At 47.8% G+C, this 14,525-nt stretch overlaps 1 protein-coding gene across 1 annotated transcript; it reads left to right on the top strand.

Moving 5' to 3' along the window:
* On the top strand, nt 1-14,471 carry LOC139336145 (cullin-5-like). The gene is made up of 19 exons (XM_070970077.1): nt 1-50; nt 1,953-2,062; nt 3,499-3,598; nt 3,929-4,105; nt 4,573-4,714; nt 4,816-4,961; nt 5,218-5,298; nt 5,648-5,741; nt 5,898-6,028; nt 6,146-6,253; nt 6,478-6,542; nt 6,629-6,761; nt 6,844-6,975; nt 7,309-7,432; nt 7,711-7,886; nt 8,118-8,279; nt 8,694-8,812; nt 9,987-10,110; nt 10,204-14,471. The coding sequence occupies exons 1-19, from the start codon at nt 27-29 to the stop codon at nt 10,396-10,398; spliced, it is 2,343 nt and encodes a 780-aa protein (XP_070826178.1). The 5' UTR covers nt 1-26; the 3' UTR covers nt 10,399-14,471.
* Nucleotides 14,472-14,525: the final 54 nt, after the last annotated feature.

Here is a 14,525-nt window from a genome sequence, read left to right as displayed (position 1 = left end):
TCTGCGAAGTGATAAGTTGAAGAAACATGGCGACGTCTAATTTGTTAAAGGTAAGAAGCGCTCCAATATATCGTATTTCCCATATTTGTGTGCAGATATGAACTCCTCGTTTTCATATATCGTGCAGCTATATATTTGCACAATTAAGGCGTATACATACACGCCCTGATACTGCAAATATATGAAATAAATGCAAAAATACATGCGCCTGAAGTCATAGTTGCCACCGTTGTCGTTGAAATCCGGCGTTGTGTCGGAGTCTGTTTCCCCAGACGTTTAACCCCCCCCCCCCCCCCCCCCCCCCCCCCCCCGCCTTGACTAGAACCGACCCTCGAACCGGACCCCAAACTGTCTTCTCCTGCGATTCCAAACCAAACCCCAACCGTAGCCGTTACCCCGATCCGGCATCTCTGCGACGGCGAACCACAGCTAAACAAGCCCCGTATCAAGCCCCCGAACCCCGACCCGGACCCGGAGAGCGCGGGGGACGCGGTCCGAAGCAGAAACGAACTTCGACACGAGATTCTGGTTCTCGCAGCGCGGCCGTGAAGTTCCCTCTTTTGGCTAGTTGTTGCTAACGTGTTAGCTTCTTTATTTTGCCAACAGACGGGAGATGAACCTGCGGAATACACCGTCTGTGTCCGTAAGGCCACGTTAACCACCGAGTGTCATCTGTCTGAACATGATTAGCCAGTAAAATAACCAGCTGACCTTTAGTCAGGTACCGGGTACAGACCGTGACAGACGCCCCCCCCCCCCCCCCCCCCAAACAGCTTCAGGAGGCTGATGAAGGTGGATGGACACCCACAAAGACTGATAACTAGTCTTGGCGTTAAGTTCAAATGTCTGCTTTTTAATTTTTTGTGAAGTGGCCAAGTGGTGGACCACTTATTTCCAAAGATGCAGGAACTTGTCAGGAGCAGAAAGCACTAAAAATGAAGTTAAGCAGTTGATCTGGTTTCAGGGTCTCTAATGTGACGACTTGTGATATAAACTGAATGTCTTCTTGGTTTTGCACAAGCAATTTGTGGAATTGCTGTTTGCATTTTCCATTATTCACTGACATTTAACAGACTGAATTATCATTGACTCAGTCTCAGTCAGTCATGGAAAATAAGCTGAAGTTGCTGCTCTGCAGGAAATACACATGAAGCGTCGGTCCTCCATCGCTGCCCCTGAAAGCATCCCCACAGAACGATGCTGTCACCACCGTGACGGACTGTTCGGATGGTTTTGTACGAGCGGTGCCCAGTTTCCTCCACACATGATGTTGAGAATCGAGGCCAAACACTTCAGTTTTTCACAGCCTGATTTTATATTTGCAGCCTTCCTCATGTCTATGCCTCCTCAGTCCTCACAGTCCTGTTTGTGAGCTCAGCAGGCAGTCCTACGACCTCATGGCTTGGTTTTAATCTGACTGCTCTTTGCGTTGTTACTGTAAGAGCTTATACAGACAGGTGTGTGCGTGGAAGGTCACTGAGCGACTGCTCAATTTTGTTTATCACTTCTGAAACCTGTGTAGAGAATATATAAGAAAAAGGTGCAGTGGTGGCAGCTGACCTGAGGTTTTCACCTGCTACAGTTAATATTATGGAAGGTGCTTACATCAGTTGAATTTGCCTCAGGTGGATTCACACCTTGACTGGAGGGAGATACTGGAGCTAAACTTGAAGTGTCAAAGCAAAGAATACAGAGTGTGCTGTGTGTGAGATCTATGGACCCATTCTTGTAACCCAGCCAGTTGCTCAATACAAGGCTCCCATTTTATCCAGTTCACAAGGTGCCCAGTTAAGATCATAGCTGCTGCTAAATAATCAGCTGCTTGGTCTGACTCTGTTCTTTGTGTGTCTCTGCTTTTCTGTCTCGGTCTTCTCTTGCTTTCTCTCCCCCAACACCTCCCTCCTCACTTCTGCTCTTCCTCCCACTCCACCCATCCCGTGTCTCTCCTCCAGAACAAGGGGTCCCTGCAGTTTGAGGACAAGTGGGATCTGATGCGGCCCATCGTCCTCAAGCTGCTCAGACAGGAGGCCGTCACCAAGCAACAGTGGTTCGACTTGTTCTCGTAAGAGACGCTCTCTGCTCTGTCCCTTAGTTCTCCCTGTCTTACGTAAGAAAGTAGTCCGACGTGGGATCCACACAGCTGCTACTACGGCTGCTGCTTCACTTCCTGAACACAGTTGCTGCTATTTTGGTGCATTTCAGCTACACACACATGCTATAGATGGACTGGACGGTGTTGTTCTTTGCATAACCCCCACACAGTGCTTTACGTCTGTCAGTGCGTTGTTGGGGGATGTGTCCCGCTCATAAACTGGAAAAGTGTCTCGTTTCTGTAGCTTAACTTCCCGATCTTGATGTAAAACTGCCCCTTTTTTAAAAAAACTCGTACAGTCACAGCTGTACTACTGATGAAGTCACAGAACATCTGTTTGAGACTTACTCTTCTTCAGTTATCCAAATGTTGCCCTTCGACAGTATTTTTCTTTTTTTTTAACAATAGGACATAGTTAACGATATTTAATTGAACATGGGAAGCTCTTGATTCCATTCCAGGTTTTCCAGAGTTCTGTGGTAAGGAATACACACACCCATATACATACATGTATATCTATATTTATACCTACACACACACATCTACACATCCACATACATGCTGACATAAAACAAATCAAACTTATTGATGTCCGTACCTGCGTTTCATACTGTGTGTAGTACATCAATCCGTTAATTGTGTCAGCAACCATATTATCACGTCATTTAAAATCTGATCTGACTGCTTTGACGTACTCAGTCCTCTTGGTCCAAATCAGGTAAACTTTTCTTTCTGGCTCCTGACAGTCGCTCCATAATATAAATTTCACGTGTTATTTCTGTCCGCTCTTCTGTAGTTGGTGGGTCGCCTTGTGACGGCCTTTTACTGTAACTGCCTTTTATAATAGAAAGATGCTTCAGCAGCCTGTTTTAAAAGCCTCATTTACAGACTTAAAGGGTTTTCACTTCACTTTGTTCCATGCTCTGATGTGTTTCCCTGTCAAATAGCATGTTGTTGTTAACATTGTGAGGATTTTGTTTGAAAACTACAGTGTTGGTGCCTTTTTCATATAGTGTTTAATTACCATTTATCACCGCCTCCAACAATTCTATGAAGACGTCACATTTCAAGCAATATGTGTGTTACCATGAGGGACATGTTGAGTGTGTGTCAGCCGGGCGGCAGTCTGCGGTGTGTGAGTGTTTGGTGCTCAGGGAAGCAGCTCTGTGTGTCGGCGTTGGCGCGTCTGTCTCAGTGACTTTTGGCTGAAATCAAAACTTTATTCTGACGTGGATGCACGTTTCTTTTGCTTCAGTGCTTCTCGGTGCCTTGAATCTCTTAAACATTTACATTTGGAAACTATCCTGAGCCTCCAGGGACTTGAATTAAGCTCTGCTGAACTGCATTTGCTGCCTGAGCCTGAATTCACATCATGATGTGTCTTTTTTCTTCTTGTCTGTCCTCAGAGATGTCCATGCTGTGTGTCTATGGGATGATAAAGGACCAGCCAAAATCCATCAGGCCCTCAAAGAGGACATCCTAGACTTCATCAAACAAGCACAGGCTGTAAGTAGTGTGTGCATGCTGTGGGTTACTTTTTATGTGCTTTTGTTTGATGGACTGTTTTTGGAGAGTAAAACGCATTTATCTCAATCTGACGGCACTTCAATATGGCCGTCTCATGTCTGAATAAACGCCCTGGTCACTGGTGTGAAGTGAAAGCAGAGAGAGAGAGAAATGCTCGTCTCGCTCTGCCTTCTGAGATCGCTGTAACACATTTAATGTCTCTATCTGCATCTCTGATGAAGTCAGTGTATGTAACCATGAAAGAGTCGGTTTTAAGCCGATTGTTTCTGGGTCGACCTGCACCACCTCTAACTTCTGTTGCTGCTGCAGCGGGTGCTGAGCCACCAGGATGACACGGCGCTGCTGAAGGCCTACATCGTAGAGTGGAGGAAGTTCTTCACGCAGTGCGACATCCTGCCCAAACCCTTCTGTCAGCTGGAGATCACGCTGATGGGCAAACAGGGCAGCAACAAGAAAACAAACATGGAGGACAGCATCGTACGCAAGGTGAGAGGAGGAAGCGGGAGAAGTCCACAGGGTCAGAGGTCAGGATTTGAGTTGAACAGATGAGGAGGAGGACAGCAGGGACAGGTGGAAGACACAATAGTTAAGAGGAGGGGAAGGACGGGAACAGAAGAATGAAAAGTGAGAGGAAGCGCAGCTAAAGCAAATTAATAAGACAGGAGGAAACGAGAGAGGAAGAGAGTTTAACCTGCAGAGGAGGCGTAGTGAGGCGCTCCGGGTCAGTTTGCCTAAAAACCGTCGTATGACAGAGAAACTCAGGATGAATCATGAGATGTTTGTTTGATCTGTGTCAGAAAAGGCTTTTCATTTTGCGACAGAGTGCTGTAGAGGAGGAGGCTTGGGTGAGTGAGCGAGTACGAGTCAGTCTGCAGATGAAAGGGGTTTTGAAGGAAACGTAACCTGTTTCATTTGTGGTGAACTCATCAGTGGCCTTCCTTTAATTCCTCTAGCTGATGCTGGACACGTGGAACGAGTCGATCTTTTCTAACATTAAGAGTCGCCTGCAGGACAGCGCCATGAAGCTGGTGCACGCCGAGAGGCAGGGCGAGGCCTTCGACTCCCAGCTCGTCATCGGTGTACGAGAGTCGTACGGTAAGACTGACAGACACAGACTTACCGGGCGTGCACGCTCTGAAGTTTCACATCCAGGAGAGAAAGGATGAAAACTGCATGAACGCTTTGTGTCCCACCAGTGAACCTGTGTTCAAACCCAGAGGACAAGCTGCAGATCTACAGGGACAACTTTGAGAAGGCGTACCTGGACTCCACAGAGAGGTTTTACAGAACACAGGCACCGTCCTACCTGCAGCAGAACGGCGTCCAGAACTACATGAAATATGTGAGCGCAGTAATATAAGTACGAGTGTTAGCACGAAGGATGTGTTCTTCAACATGTGAAAGAAGGATGCCGCTCAGGGGTCCTCTGATGAAAGGTGGAGGGCTCTGTTAACGTATGGAAATGTGACCTTCACCCTCACGTAGCACGAAGCTAAAATTAGTGGACAGATGTGAGGAGAAAAGGTTATTAATGTCATTAATTCTGTCTTTGCGTGACTTTTACTGCAGCGTCTGTGTTCATGTGTGTTTCCCTGCAGGCAGACGCAAAGCTAAGAGAGGAGGAGAAGAGAGCACTTAGATATCTCGAGACACGTCGTGAATGTAACTCTGTTCAAGCAGTAAGTGTCTCTGACAGCATCTGAGGTGTCAACGCTACCTGTTTTATCAGCTCACACACACCGCGTTACACACGAGCCACACTGTTCTCCTGAGGCTGATAATCACGCATGGATCAATATTTGCTGCTGGAGAAGCCTTTTCTTTTGTTGTCACTTTAATGAGCTTTTACACCTCAGTCACAAACACTCCAGTCAGATCTGAAATCTGTCTGTTTATCCCTAAATCTCGTTCTCGGCCTGTAATTGGCTCAGATGGTGGCCTCACTCCAGCGCCGGCCTGTCAGGAGTCTCGTCCAGTCCGTCTCAAAGTGTCCCTGCAGTGAGTCTGTGTTTTCTGTGTGTCCCACAGCTTATGGAGTGTTGTGTGAACGCTCTGGTGACCTCGTTCAAAGAAACCATCCTCGCTGAATGTCCAGGGATGATCAAGCGCAACGAGACAGACAGTGAGTGCTGCTGCGTGTTTGTCTGCACTGTACTGAAGACAGACTATGATGTCTGCCACACGTCCTGGAATCAGTGCTCAGCCTTCATGCATCAGATTTGAAGGATGGAAACAGCTTCTTGTGATGTTCATCTCTTTCTTCTTCTCCCCGGAGCAGAGCTGCACCTCATGTTTTCACTCATGGACAAGGTTCCCAGCGGGATCGAGCCCATGCTGAAAGACCTGGAGGAACACATCATCAGCGCCGGGCTGGCGGACATGGTGGCCGCTGCCGAGACTATCACTACTGTACGTGCACCAACACTCACTCCAGCCGTCGGTCTGCTGGAGCTCAGGTCGAGCTGATGCTTTAAAGCAGGAGCTGAAGGTTTAGTGTGACTTCTGTGTGTGTGTTTGTCTGTCCAGGACTCTGAGAAGTACGTGGAGCAGCTGCTGACTTTGTTCAACCGCTTCAGTAAACTGGTGAAGGAGGCCTTCCAGGACGACCCGCGCTTCCTCACCGCGAGAGATAAGGTGCGTTTGATCCGACCGGCGGACGACACAGTAGTCGTTTACATGTTTTAGATCTCCGCTGTGCTTAAAGGCGTTTTGTCATCAGACGTTATTTGCACGATGTTGAGACCTTTGTGGTGAACAGGATTTGGAGGATTTGAGTGTGTATGTGTGAATGGAGCTGTGGGAAATCTTTTTCTGACCTTTTCTAGACGTGTATGCTTCCTCTTCCTCTTCCTCCGCAGGCGTACAAAGCTGTTGTCAACGATGCCACGATCTTCAAACTGGAGCTGCCCATGAAACAGAAAGGGTGAGGAAGTGTTTGTGTCCATGTGGAAAGCAGTCACGCTGCTGTGGTGTGTATGGAAATTTATGAGTGTTTCTCCGTCCAACCAGCGTGGGCATGAAGACTCAGCCCGAGTCCAAGTGTCCTGAGCTGCTGGCGAACTACTGTGACATGCTGCTGAGGAAGACTCCTCTCAGCAAGAAGCTCAACTCAGAGGAAATCGAACTCAAGCTCAAAGAAGTGGTGAGTGTGTGTGCTTTCAGAAACATGGCTGAACTCAGGGCTGAACCCGTCTCATCTGCTCTCGTTTCTTCTCTCTTTGCAGCTCTTGGTGTTGAAGTACGTCCAGAACAAAGATGTGTTCATGCGTTACCACAAAGCTCACCTGACCAGGCGCCTCATTCTGGACATTTCAGCAGACAGCGAGATAGAGGAGAACATGGTGGAGTGGCTGAGAGTGAGTTACACCTGTCTAACTGTTAGCCTGTCAGTCGCAGAGACAGACAGTAAGTTCACAGTGAGAGAGTCTGGCTGAGCGTTTCACCTGAGACTCAGTGCAGCTCGAACAACGTTCCGCCTGTGAGCCGGCAGTGGAGGCAGTAACGGAGCTGAATCGACTGTGTAAAAATAATACATCAATAATATGGCCATACACTACTTTTCCTTTGTTGTGTGTGTGTGTGTGTGTGTGTGTGTGTGTGTGTGTGTGTGTGTGTGTGTGTGTGTGTGTGTGTGTGTGTGTGTGTGTGTGTGTGTGTGTGTGTGTGTGTGTGTGTGTGTGTGTGTGTAGGAGGTAGGAATGCCTGCCGATTACGTGAACAAGCTGGCCAGGATGTTTCAGGACATCAAGGTCTCAGAGGACCTCAACCAGGTCTTCAAAGAGGTGCACAAACACAACAAGCTGGCTCTTCCAGGTACTACACACACACACACACACACACACACACACACACACACACACACACACACACACACACACACACACACACACACACACACACTGGTCTTTCTTTTTTATTGATTCACAGTTCCAATAAACGATAAATCTGAAGAGAGTTACATTTTAATTTTTCTGTAGTCAGGCCAGTTTGACAGATGTGTTGGATCAGCTCGAGCTGCTGGCAGACGTCAGTGCAGAGTTCTGTCTGATTCTTGCTTCTTGAAGTTTTCTGGATGTTTCTGTCCTCTGCAGCCGACAGCGTGAACATCAAGATCCTGAACGCTGGAGCTTGGTCCCGAAGCAGCGAGAAGGTTTTTGTGTCGCTGCCCACGGAGCTGGAGGACCTGATCCCTGAGGTGGAGGACTTCTACAAGAGGAATCACAGCGGTCGCAAACTCCACTGGCATCACCTCATGTCCAACGGCATTGTGAGTTCCACGAGGAGCCGGCGTCACGGTCTCACCGAGATAAAATGCTTTTTCACTCCTGGACTTCGGGAACAGTTTGTGGAGAGATAATGAATACACTGAATAACTTCATTAAATTCCTTCAAAGTGTTCACTGCATGTGTTATGAGCCTGAAAGCACACTGACAGAGCAGCACTGTGTCACCAGTGAGGAGACATGTCTCACCTTCTGTTTCTGTCCCGTCTGCTCAGATCACCTTTAAAAACGAGGTGGGCCAGTACGACCTGGAGGTGACCACCTTCCAGCTGGCCGTGTTGTTCGCCTGGAACCAGCGACCCAGAGAGAGGATCAGCTTCGAGAACCTCAAACTGGCCACGGAGCTGCCCGACGCCGAGCTCCGCCGCACACTCTGGGTCAGAGCGAGCAAACGTTTGAGTACAAGTCTGCAGGATTAAAGATATTTACTGAGGTTAAATCCATTCTTTGCAGCTCATGTGAAAGAAGCCTGCGTCACACAGCCGAGGTCGAGGAACATTTTACCGCCCATCTGGTGCTTTTTCTTTTTTTTTTTTTATAAGTCTGTCAGTCGTAACCCACCGGCTGTCGGTGGGTTAGTCAGAATCACTGATCTGCATCCACATCCCAGCTCGCTAATGTCTGCACGCAGGGACGGATGCTGGATCAGCTTATCACACACAGATCCTCCATGAAACCATGAAGGAAACACACACACACGACGACAGCTTCAATGATTTCAGCTGCGATGTCGTTCCGTCCATTAAAGTGTCCTCTCTGTCCTCTCTGTCCTCTCTGTCCTCTCTCTGCAGTCTCTGGTCGCCTTCCCCAAGCTGAAGAGACAGGTGTTGTCCTATGACCCTCCAGTGAGCTCGCCCAAAGACTTCACAGACAGCACGCTCTTCTACGTCAACCAGGAGTTCTCCCTCATGTATGTGATGCTGTTTCCAGGAGTCAGGTGTAGGGACGCACCGGTCCGCTTCTTTCACCTCCGATACCGATATCTGAGGTTTAGGAATCGTCCGATACCGATCCAGAAAAACAGCTGAGTTACCTCACAAACAGTCTTTCTCACTGTGTGGAAAAGACGGATCATTCTTTTGTGCATCAGACTTGACTTAAACATTTCTCTCCTATTTATTAAACGGGGGTCTGATCTCATAAATGACACATAAATTCGTACAAATAAAATATTTATTTAATTCAGCATATTTTAGTGCAGCTGAGTGTGTGTGTGTGTGTGTGTGTGTGTGTGTGTGTGTGTGTGTGTGTGTGTGTGTGTGTGTGTGTGTGTGTGTGCGTGCGTGTGTGTGCGCGCGCCCTCGCGCCCTCCTGCTCAGTGCGTACACACAGAAGCCGCTACACATCATGTAGTTGACCGATCACGTGCAGCTTGAACAGAAAAAAAGTCGACAAAAGAAAACAATAAACACAAAGCGGCTCTCGCTCCGATCGTTCCCTTCAAAGAGCTCTAAGAGCCGTTTTGACCGACGCATCACCAACTCCTCCACCTGCTCCACTGTTACAAAAAATGGCGGCGCAGCTTGATGGCCGTCGCCCTGCTAATTTCTCTGCGTGAGAAATACGAGGTGTGGCGTGTGAGCGGGTTGAAATGCATGAGGCTTCAGAGCTTTGTGGTCGTGTTATAACTTGACGTTTTACCGCCGCCCCTCAGAACACTGCGCAGGTATCGCAAGCAGCCGTCGAGTTTGTGGGCTGAGGCGGTTTGAGAAAGTTCCAGACAGCCGATCCTTTCGCTGGCTTCATTTCGAGAACAATGTGGTCCACATCGTGTGTGCTTCAGCACTGCATGTTGGTGTGCATGACGCCCCTCACAGCGCCTACAGCACAGCGTTAGACTGGATAGATCGGCCCCTGTGTATCGGACCCAATGTCACCGATACCCGATTTAGAATTTTCTTCAATATCGGGACAGATACCGATACCAATATCGGATTGGCGCATCCCTATTTAGGTGTTGGACTTCCTGTCTCATTGGTTTGTCTTGTGGAAGTTTTGCATAAAGTAACTTAAATATGTTCTTTGCACCTCACCATAAATCACTGTTTGAGTATTTGGCTGTTGATCATCTGTTATTTTCTCAGCAAAAACTCCAAAGTCCAGAAGCGGGGAAAGATCAACCTGATTGGTCGGCTGCAGCTGACCACAGAGCGAATGAGAGAAGAGGAGAATGAAGGAATCGTTCAGCTCAGAATACTCAGAACTCAGGTACAACTAATGAGGCCTGGACAGCAGCGTGAAGCCGTGTGTTAGACTGCTGAGGCGTAACGTGTCTTCTTCTTCTTCTTCTTCCTCTTCCAGGAGGCCATCATCCAAATCATGAAGATGAGGAAGAGGATCAGCAACGCCCAGCTGCAGACGGAGCTGGTGGAGATCCTGAAGAACATGTTCCTGCCTCAGAAGAAGATGATCAAGGAGCAGATCGAGTGGCTCATCGAGCACAAGTACATAAAGAGGGACGAGGCAGACATCAACACCTTCATCTACATGGCATAGGCGGCGAGGGAGGAGCGCTTTCCTGCTCTGTTTTTTACTCCTGGCCTGCGACCGGCGCTTCAAAACTACGAGAGGAGGGACGAGGAACAAGTATGTGAGGAGGAGGAGGAGGGGTGATGATGAGTAGGACGCGTACTGAAGGACAATGAAGAGCCTTTTCAACAGACGTGTGGATATTTTTGTGTTATCGGAGTGTCTTTTCCAGGCGTAGAGTCGGACTGTCTGTGTCTGCACTGCCCTCTAGTGGCGATGGGAGGAATGGCGGCGCACGGCGCCTGCCAGCAGCTCAGAAGAAAAAAAAAATAGTGACATTATTAAATGAAATACTTCCTGCCTTATTTCATCAGCAACAGACTGAGGAGGAGGAGGGAACGGAGGAAGAACGGGACAGGCTGATATCAATCCTTTGCTTTCACTTAACGCCACAGCAGCCATGGAAGCGGCAGCCATGATGCATCCCTCCTGTTCTACATTTGTCTTATTTTTGAACTGGGAATGCAAAACGTGAGAGCTGCCATGGAGGAGGAGGAGGAGGAGCGGACATGGGCGGAGAGATTAGTCCAAACTACCGAGGAGTATTTTGCCAAATTGTGTGTGTGTGAGTGAGTGAGTGTGTGTGTGTGTGTCTGTGTGTGTGGGTGCATGGTGTGTATCTGGTGTTTTAGATGTGTGTGCACTTTGAACAGCATGCTGCTTTCTGATGTTTCTGTTTGTTCTGGTTCAGTGAGGATCTGCCTCAATGCTGATGTTTCAGTGGTCCTTTTGGCCCTGTGGCAGGTAGAGTTTGTCGACAGGTAAACAGGTGTTGTCTGGACACCCTCGTCTGTGTGGGACATTATCATATCACAAGCTACTTATTAGTGTGTGAAGACCCTCTGAGCATGGTGAGATTAGATACCGGCTGAGTGCATCACAGAGGAGGCTGAACTCCACCGCATGACGCGTCACAGCCGGCAGGAATGTGTTTCACTAACGGTCAAAACCAATGAGCTGCTCGTTTTTGGGGTCTTTCTCCCCCAAGGAGAACACTGTCGGAGCTATAATACACTTCATTTAGCCATCATAGCATGTGTGTGTATGTGTGTGTGTGTGGGTCCAGTCCAGCATTCAGGTGTGAACCTTCAGGCGTCTCATTGGGTCAGAATCTGGCTGTTTGCTGCTGTGTTACACTGTATTCTGTGACCTGATTGGGAGTTTCATCCATTGGCTGATCACGCTTTTGATTGATTGATTGATTGATTGATTGATTGATTGATTGATTGATTGATTGATTGATTGATTGATCGATCTTTTCAAAGGTGTTTCTGGATGTAGAAACGAGGCCTCCATTGCACAGTTTGTCCGTCAGAAAGCATGTTTTCCACTGTCACGCATCGAGGAACAAGTGCGCCTTTTCCAGGCGTGGAGTCGGACTGTCTGAGTCTGCGCTGCCCTCTAGTGGCGATGGGAGGACCGGCAGCGCGTTCGGTAGACATTTTTCAATTATTAAAAAACAGCAACAAACATGAGATCCTTTTTAACATCTGGATTTTGGGTCTCTTCAACAGAGGAGCCCTCTGCCTACAGGTGGGCAGAGTGTACAAACAAGGGAGAAAAAAAAAAGTGAAGCGAATCCTTTCCAGGATGATTTCTGTGGGACAGTGTTTGAGTGTGCTGTCTAAAATTTACTTATTTTACTCTTTTTTTTTCTATGCACTGACCTTTAAAATCAATGTAAAGTTGTTTTAAGTCTTAAACTTCTCTGTTTTAAGTCTGACAGATCACCTTCCTGACAGTCGTACAATCCGTCTCTTCATTCTGCATCCAATAATCAGTCGATCAGATCAATCAGTCCAGACGAAGAATCGCCAGCCGGAAACGAGACGCGGCTTTCTGTGACCTCACCTGTTTCTCTTCTTCGGGGTTGGTTTTGTTGTCGGCTGCTTTCAAAGAGTGCGCAGGTGCCGCGTGGACGCCTGCGTGCTGTTCAGTTTCACGTCGCTGAGTCACGTGACGGCGTTCGTGGTGCTGCTGCTGAGACGTTTCAAATATTTTAGATTAATAATTCCTCAGCTGCTCCGCGCTCGTGGGCTCAGTGAATCAGAAAGGGAGGAAGACCTTCTGTGAGCGCGCGCGTCAGTTTCAAATGACGTCACCGAGTCCGTTTCAAGCGCCGCTGCCGTTTGACTCTGTGACGTGAAGTCGTTCTGCTCTGACGTCGGAAGACAACAGTGAATGTGTGAGATTTTTCTATTTATTGTGTATTTATGGAGAACGTTACTTCCTCCGTCGGTTGACATGTTTTTGTTGCTTCTGGTTCTGGACAGATGCTGGTGCACGAGCTAACGTCTGACGCAGAATTTCTGCTGCAGCTGTTTGATTTCAGTCTAATTTCATCCACTTTCCTCTCCTGGTGGTTGGATTCACGCCTGCAGTTTGTCCAAATGTTGAAATAGCGTTTCACTTCCGGTCACCGCGAGACCAGGATGTTGGTAATAATCAGTTTTGAAGTTTACACACTGACCCCCCCTGAGATGAACAGACTCCCCATGTCGGTGTCATCGTGCAGTTTTCTCCTCTATGCACACGTGGCTCAGTTTTCACGGACGGCAGTGAAACGCGTCCCGGTAAACGAGGACTTTCTGAACATCAGCACGCGACGCTTTGATGCGGTGAGCTCAGCCGTCCAGGTGTAATAATCTGCTGTTCAGGTGTGTTTATTAAGGCAGTGAGCGGTTTCTGCTCGTCCACGCGCTGCTGGGCCGTTTGGTGCTTTGGTGGGTCACCTGAATGTGATTGAAAGCAGCTGAATGAAAGCATAAGGCATTCTGGGAAATGTAGGCTATTTCTAAAATAAGACAAAGTCAGTTGAGGTAAAGAAGCCACCGGGGAAACATTTTTAAAAGTGATGGGGTAAATCTTCCCTTTGAGCAGTTTTCCTCTCCTGTCCTGTTACTTCACTCATGAGTCGGTAGGAACACCTGAGCTGGGACAGGTGACCCGTCCACATGCTTTGATACCAGCTGGGTTCAGCTCTGCAGGAGAAACTCAAGTTTTTAAATCTGTGGCAGAAAAAAGGGAAGACATCTGAGTTCAGATTCAAAGCAGGAGAGTCAAAAACACATTTCAGCTTTCAGATATTCAGATGAAATTTCTTCGTCGGTCCAACACTGTGGGCCAGGCTGAAATGTCCCATCAACCACTGGATGAGGATGAATCTAATGACCTTTACCGTGTCTTCTGATGTCTCTGATCTTAGTGCCACAATTTGGTTTCTGACTAACGAGCTTCCCATCAGCCTCAGCTGACGTTAGCATGCTAACTCATAGTACTGCTCTTAGCATGGCTGCTTGAATTTCTCTTGCAGAGCGATCGACGCCCACACGGTGTTTCTCTCTGAATGTTGAGCCTGTAACTGTCCAGAGTCCTGAGCTGATGTCTGACAGCAGCTCCTCAGACCTGCTTCAAAAACACCTTTTGACTTGTGCGACTAAACCACCACTGGACAGAAAACATGTTTTCATGCTTCGTACAGACATGCCACTTCCCTCCAGGGTTCCTTTTATTGAAATACAAGCACTGGTCTTGTTTTACTGCCCTTTTCTAAGACGTCCTGTATTTTAAACCGTGATAAACAATGTAGAATGTGTTATATTTTGTCCAATCAATTATCAGTATTAGCTGGTGGAACCGAAACCTTCTGTAGCTTTTCTCAGTCATTTGATCCTGATCAGACACATCTGGTTTAACTTGAGATGAGTTTCAAGGGGCTGAAAGTGGCTTTTATCTCGCGGAGCGGGCTTTGGTTGCTGTGTTTTAATCATTTGAAGCCGTGCACTCGCCCGTCAGCCCGGCCCGCACAGGTGGGCTCTTACCTGTAGCCTTGCATAGCGACAAACTTGAAGTAAACACAATCTGTCACAGCCTAAACCAGCTGAATGTTCGCCACTACATCGAGTCAAGACATTAAAGTTTGCGTTGCTGGAGGGGAGCAGAGTGGTTCAGCTACTTCAATGTGCTGCGTTTGTTTTGCTTGTTTCAAATATTTTTTAAAAGTTGAATAATTTATTTCCTGGCAAAATAAAGACAACTGTAAAGAGACGTCTGCTTTCTCTCTTTCCTTCACTTGAAGAAAGCAACCGCAGACG

This window comes from Chaetodon trifascialis, chromosome 9, assembly GCF_039877785.1.
Source record: "Chaetodon trifascialis isolate fChaTrf1 chromosome 9, fChaTrf1.hap1, whole genome shotgun sequence".
Classification (NCBI taxonomy): domain Eukaryota; kingdom Metazoa; phylum Chordata; class Actinopteri; order Chaetodontiformes; family Chaetodontidae; genus Chaetodon; species Chaetodon trifascialis.
This window is presented reverse-complemented; position numbering and strand designations above follow the sequence as displayed.

What these genes read in the sequence shown, in the direction of transcription:
- LOC139336145 (XM_070970077.1), top strand. Translation starts at nt 27, where the DNA reads ATGGCGACGTCTAATTTGTTAAAG. An exon ending in TCATCAAACAAGCACAGGCT is followed by an intron (nt 3,599 to 3,928) that starts GTAAGTAGTGTG and finishes TTGCTGCTGCAG; the next exon opens with CGGGTGCTGAGCCACCAGGA. An exon ending in ACATGGTGGAGTGGCTGAGA is followed by an intron (nt 6,976 to 7,308) that starts GTGAGTTACACC and finishes GTGTGTGTGTAG; the next exon opens with GAGGTAGGAATGCCTGCCGA.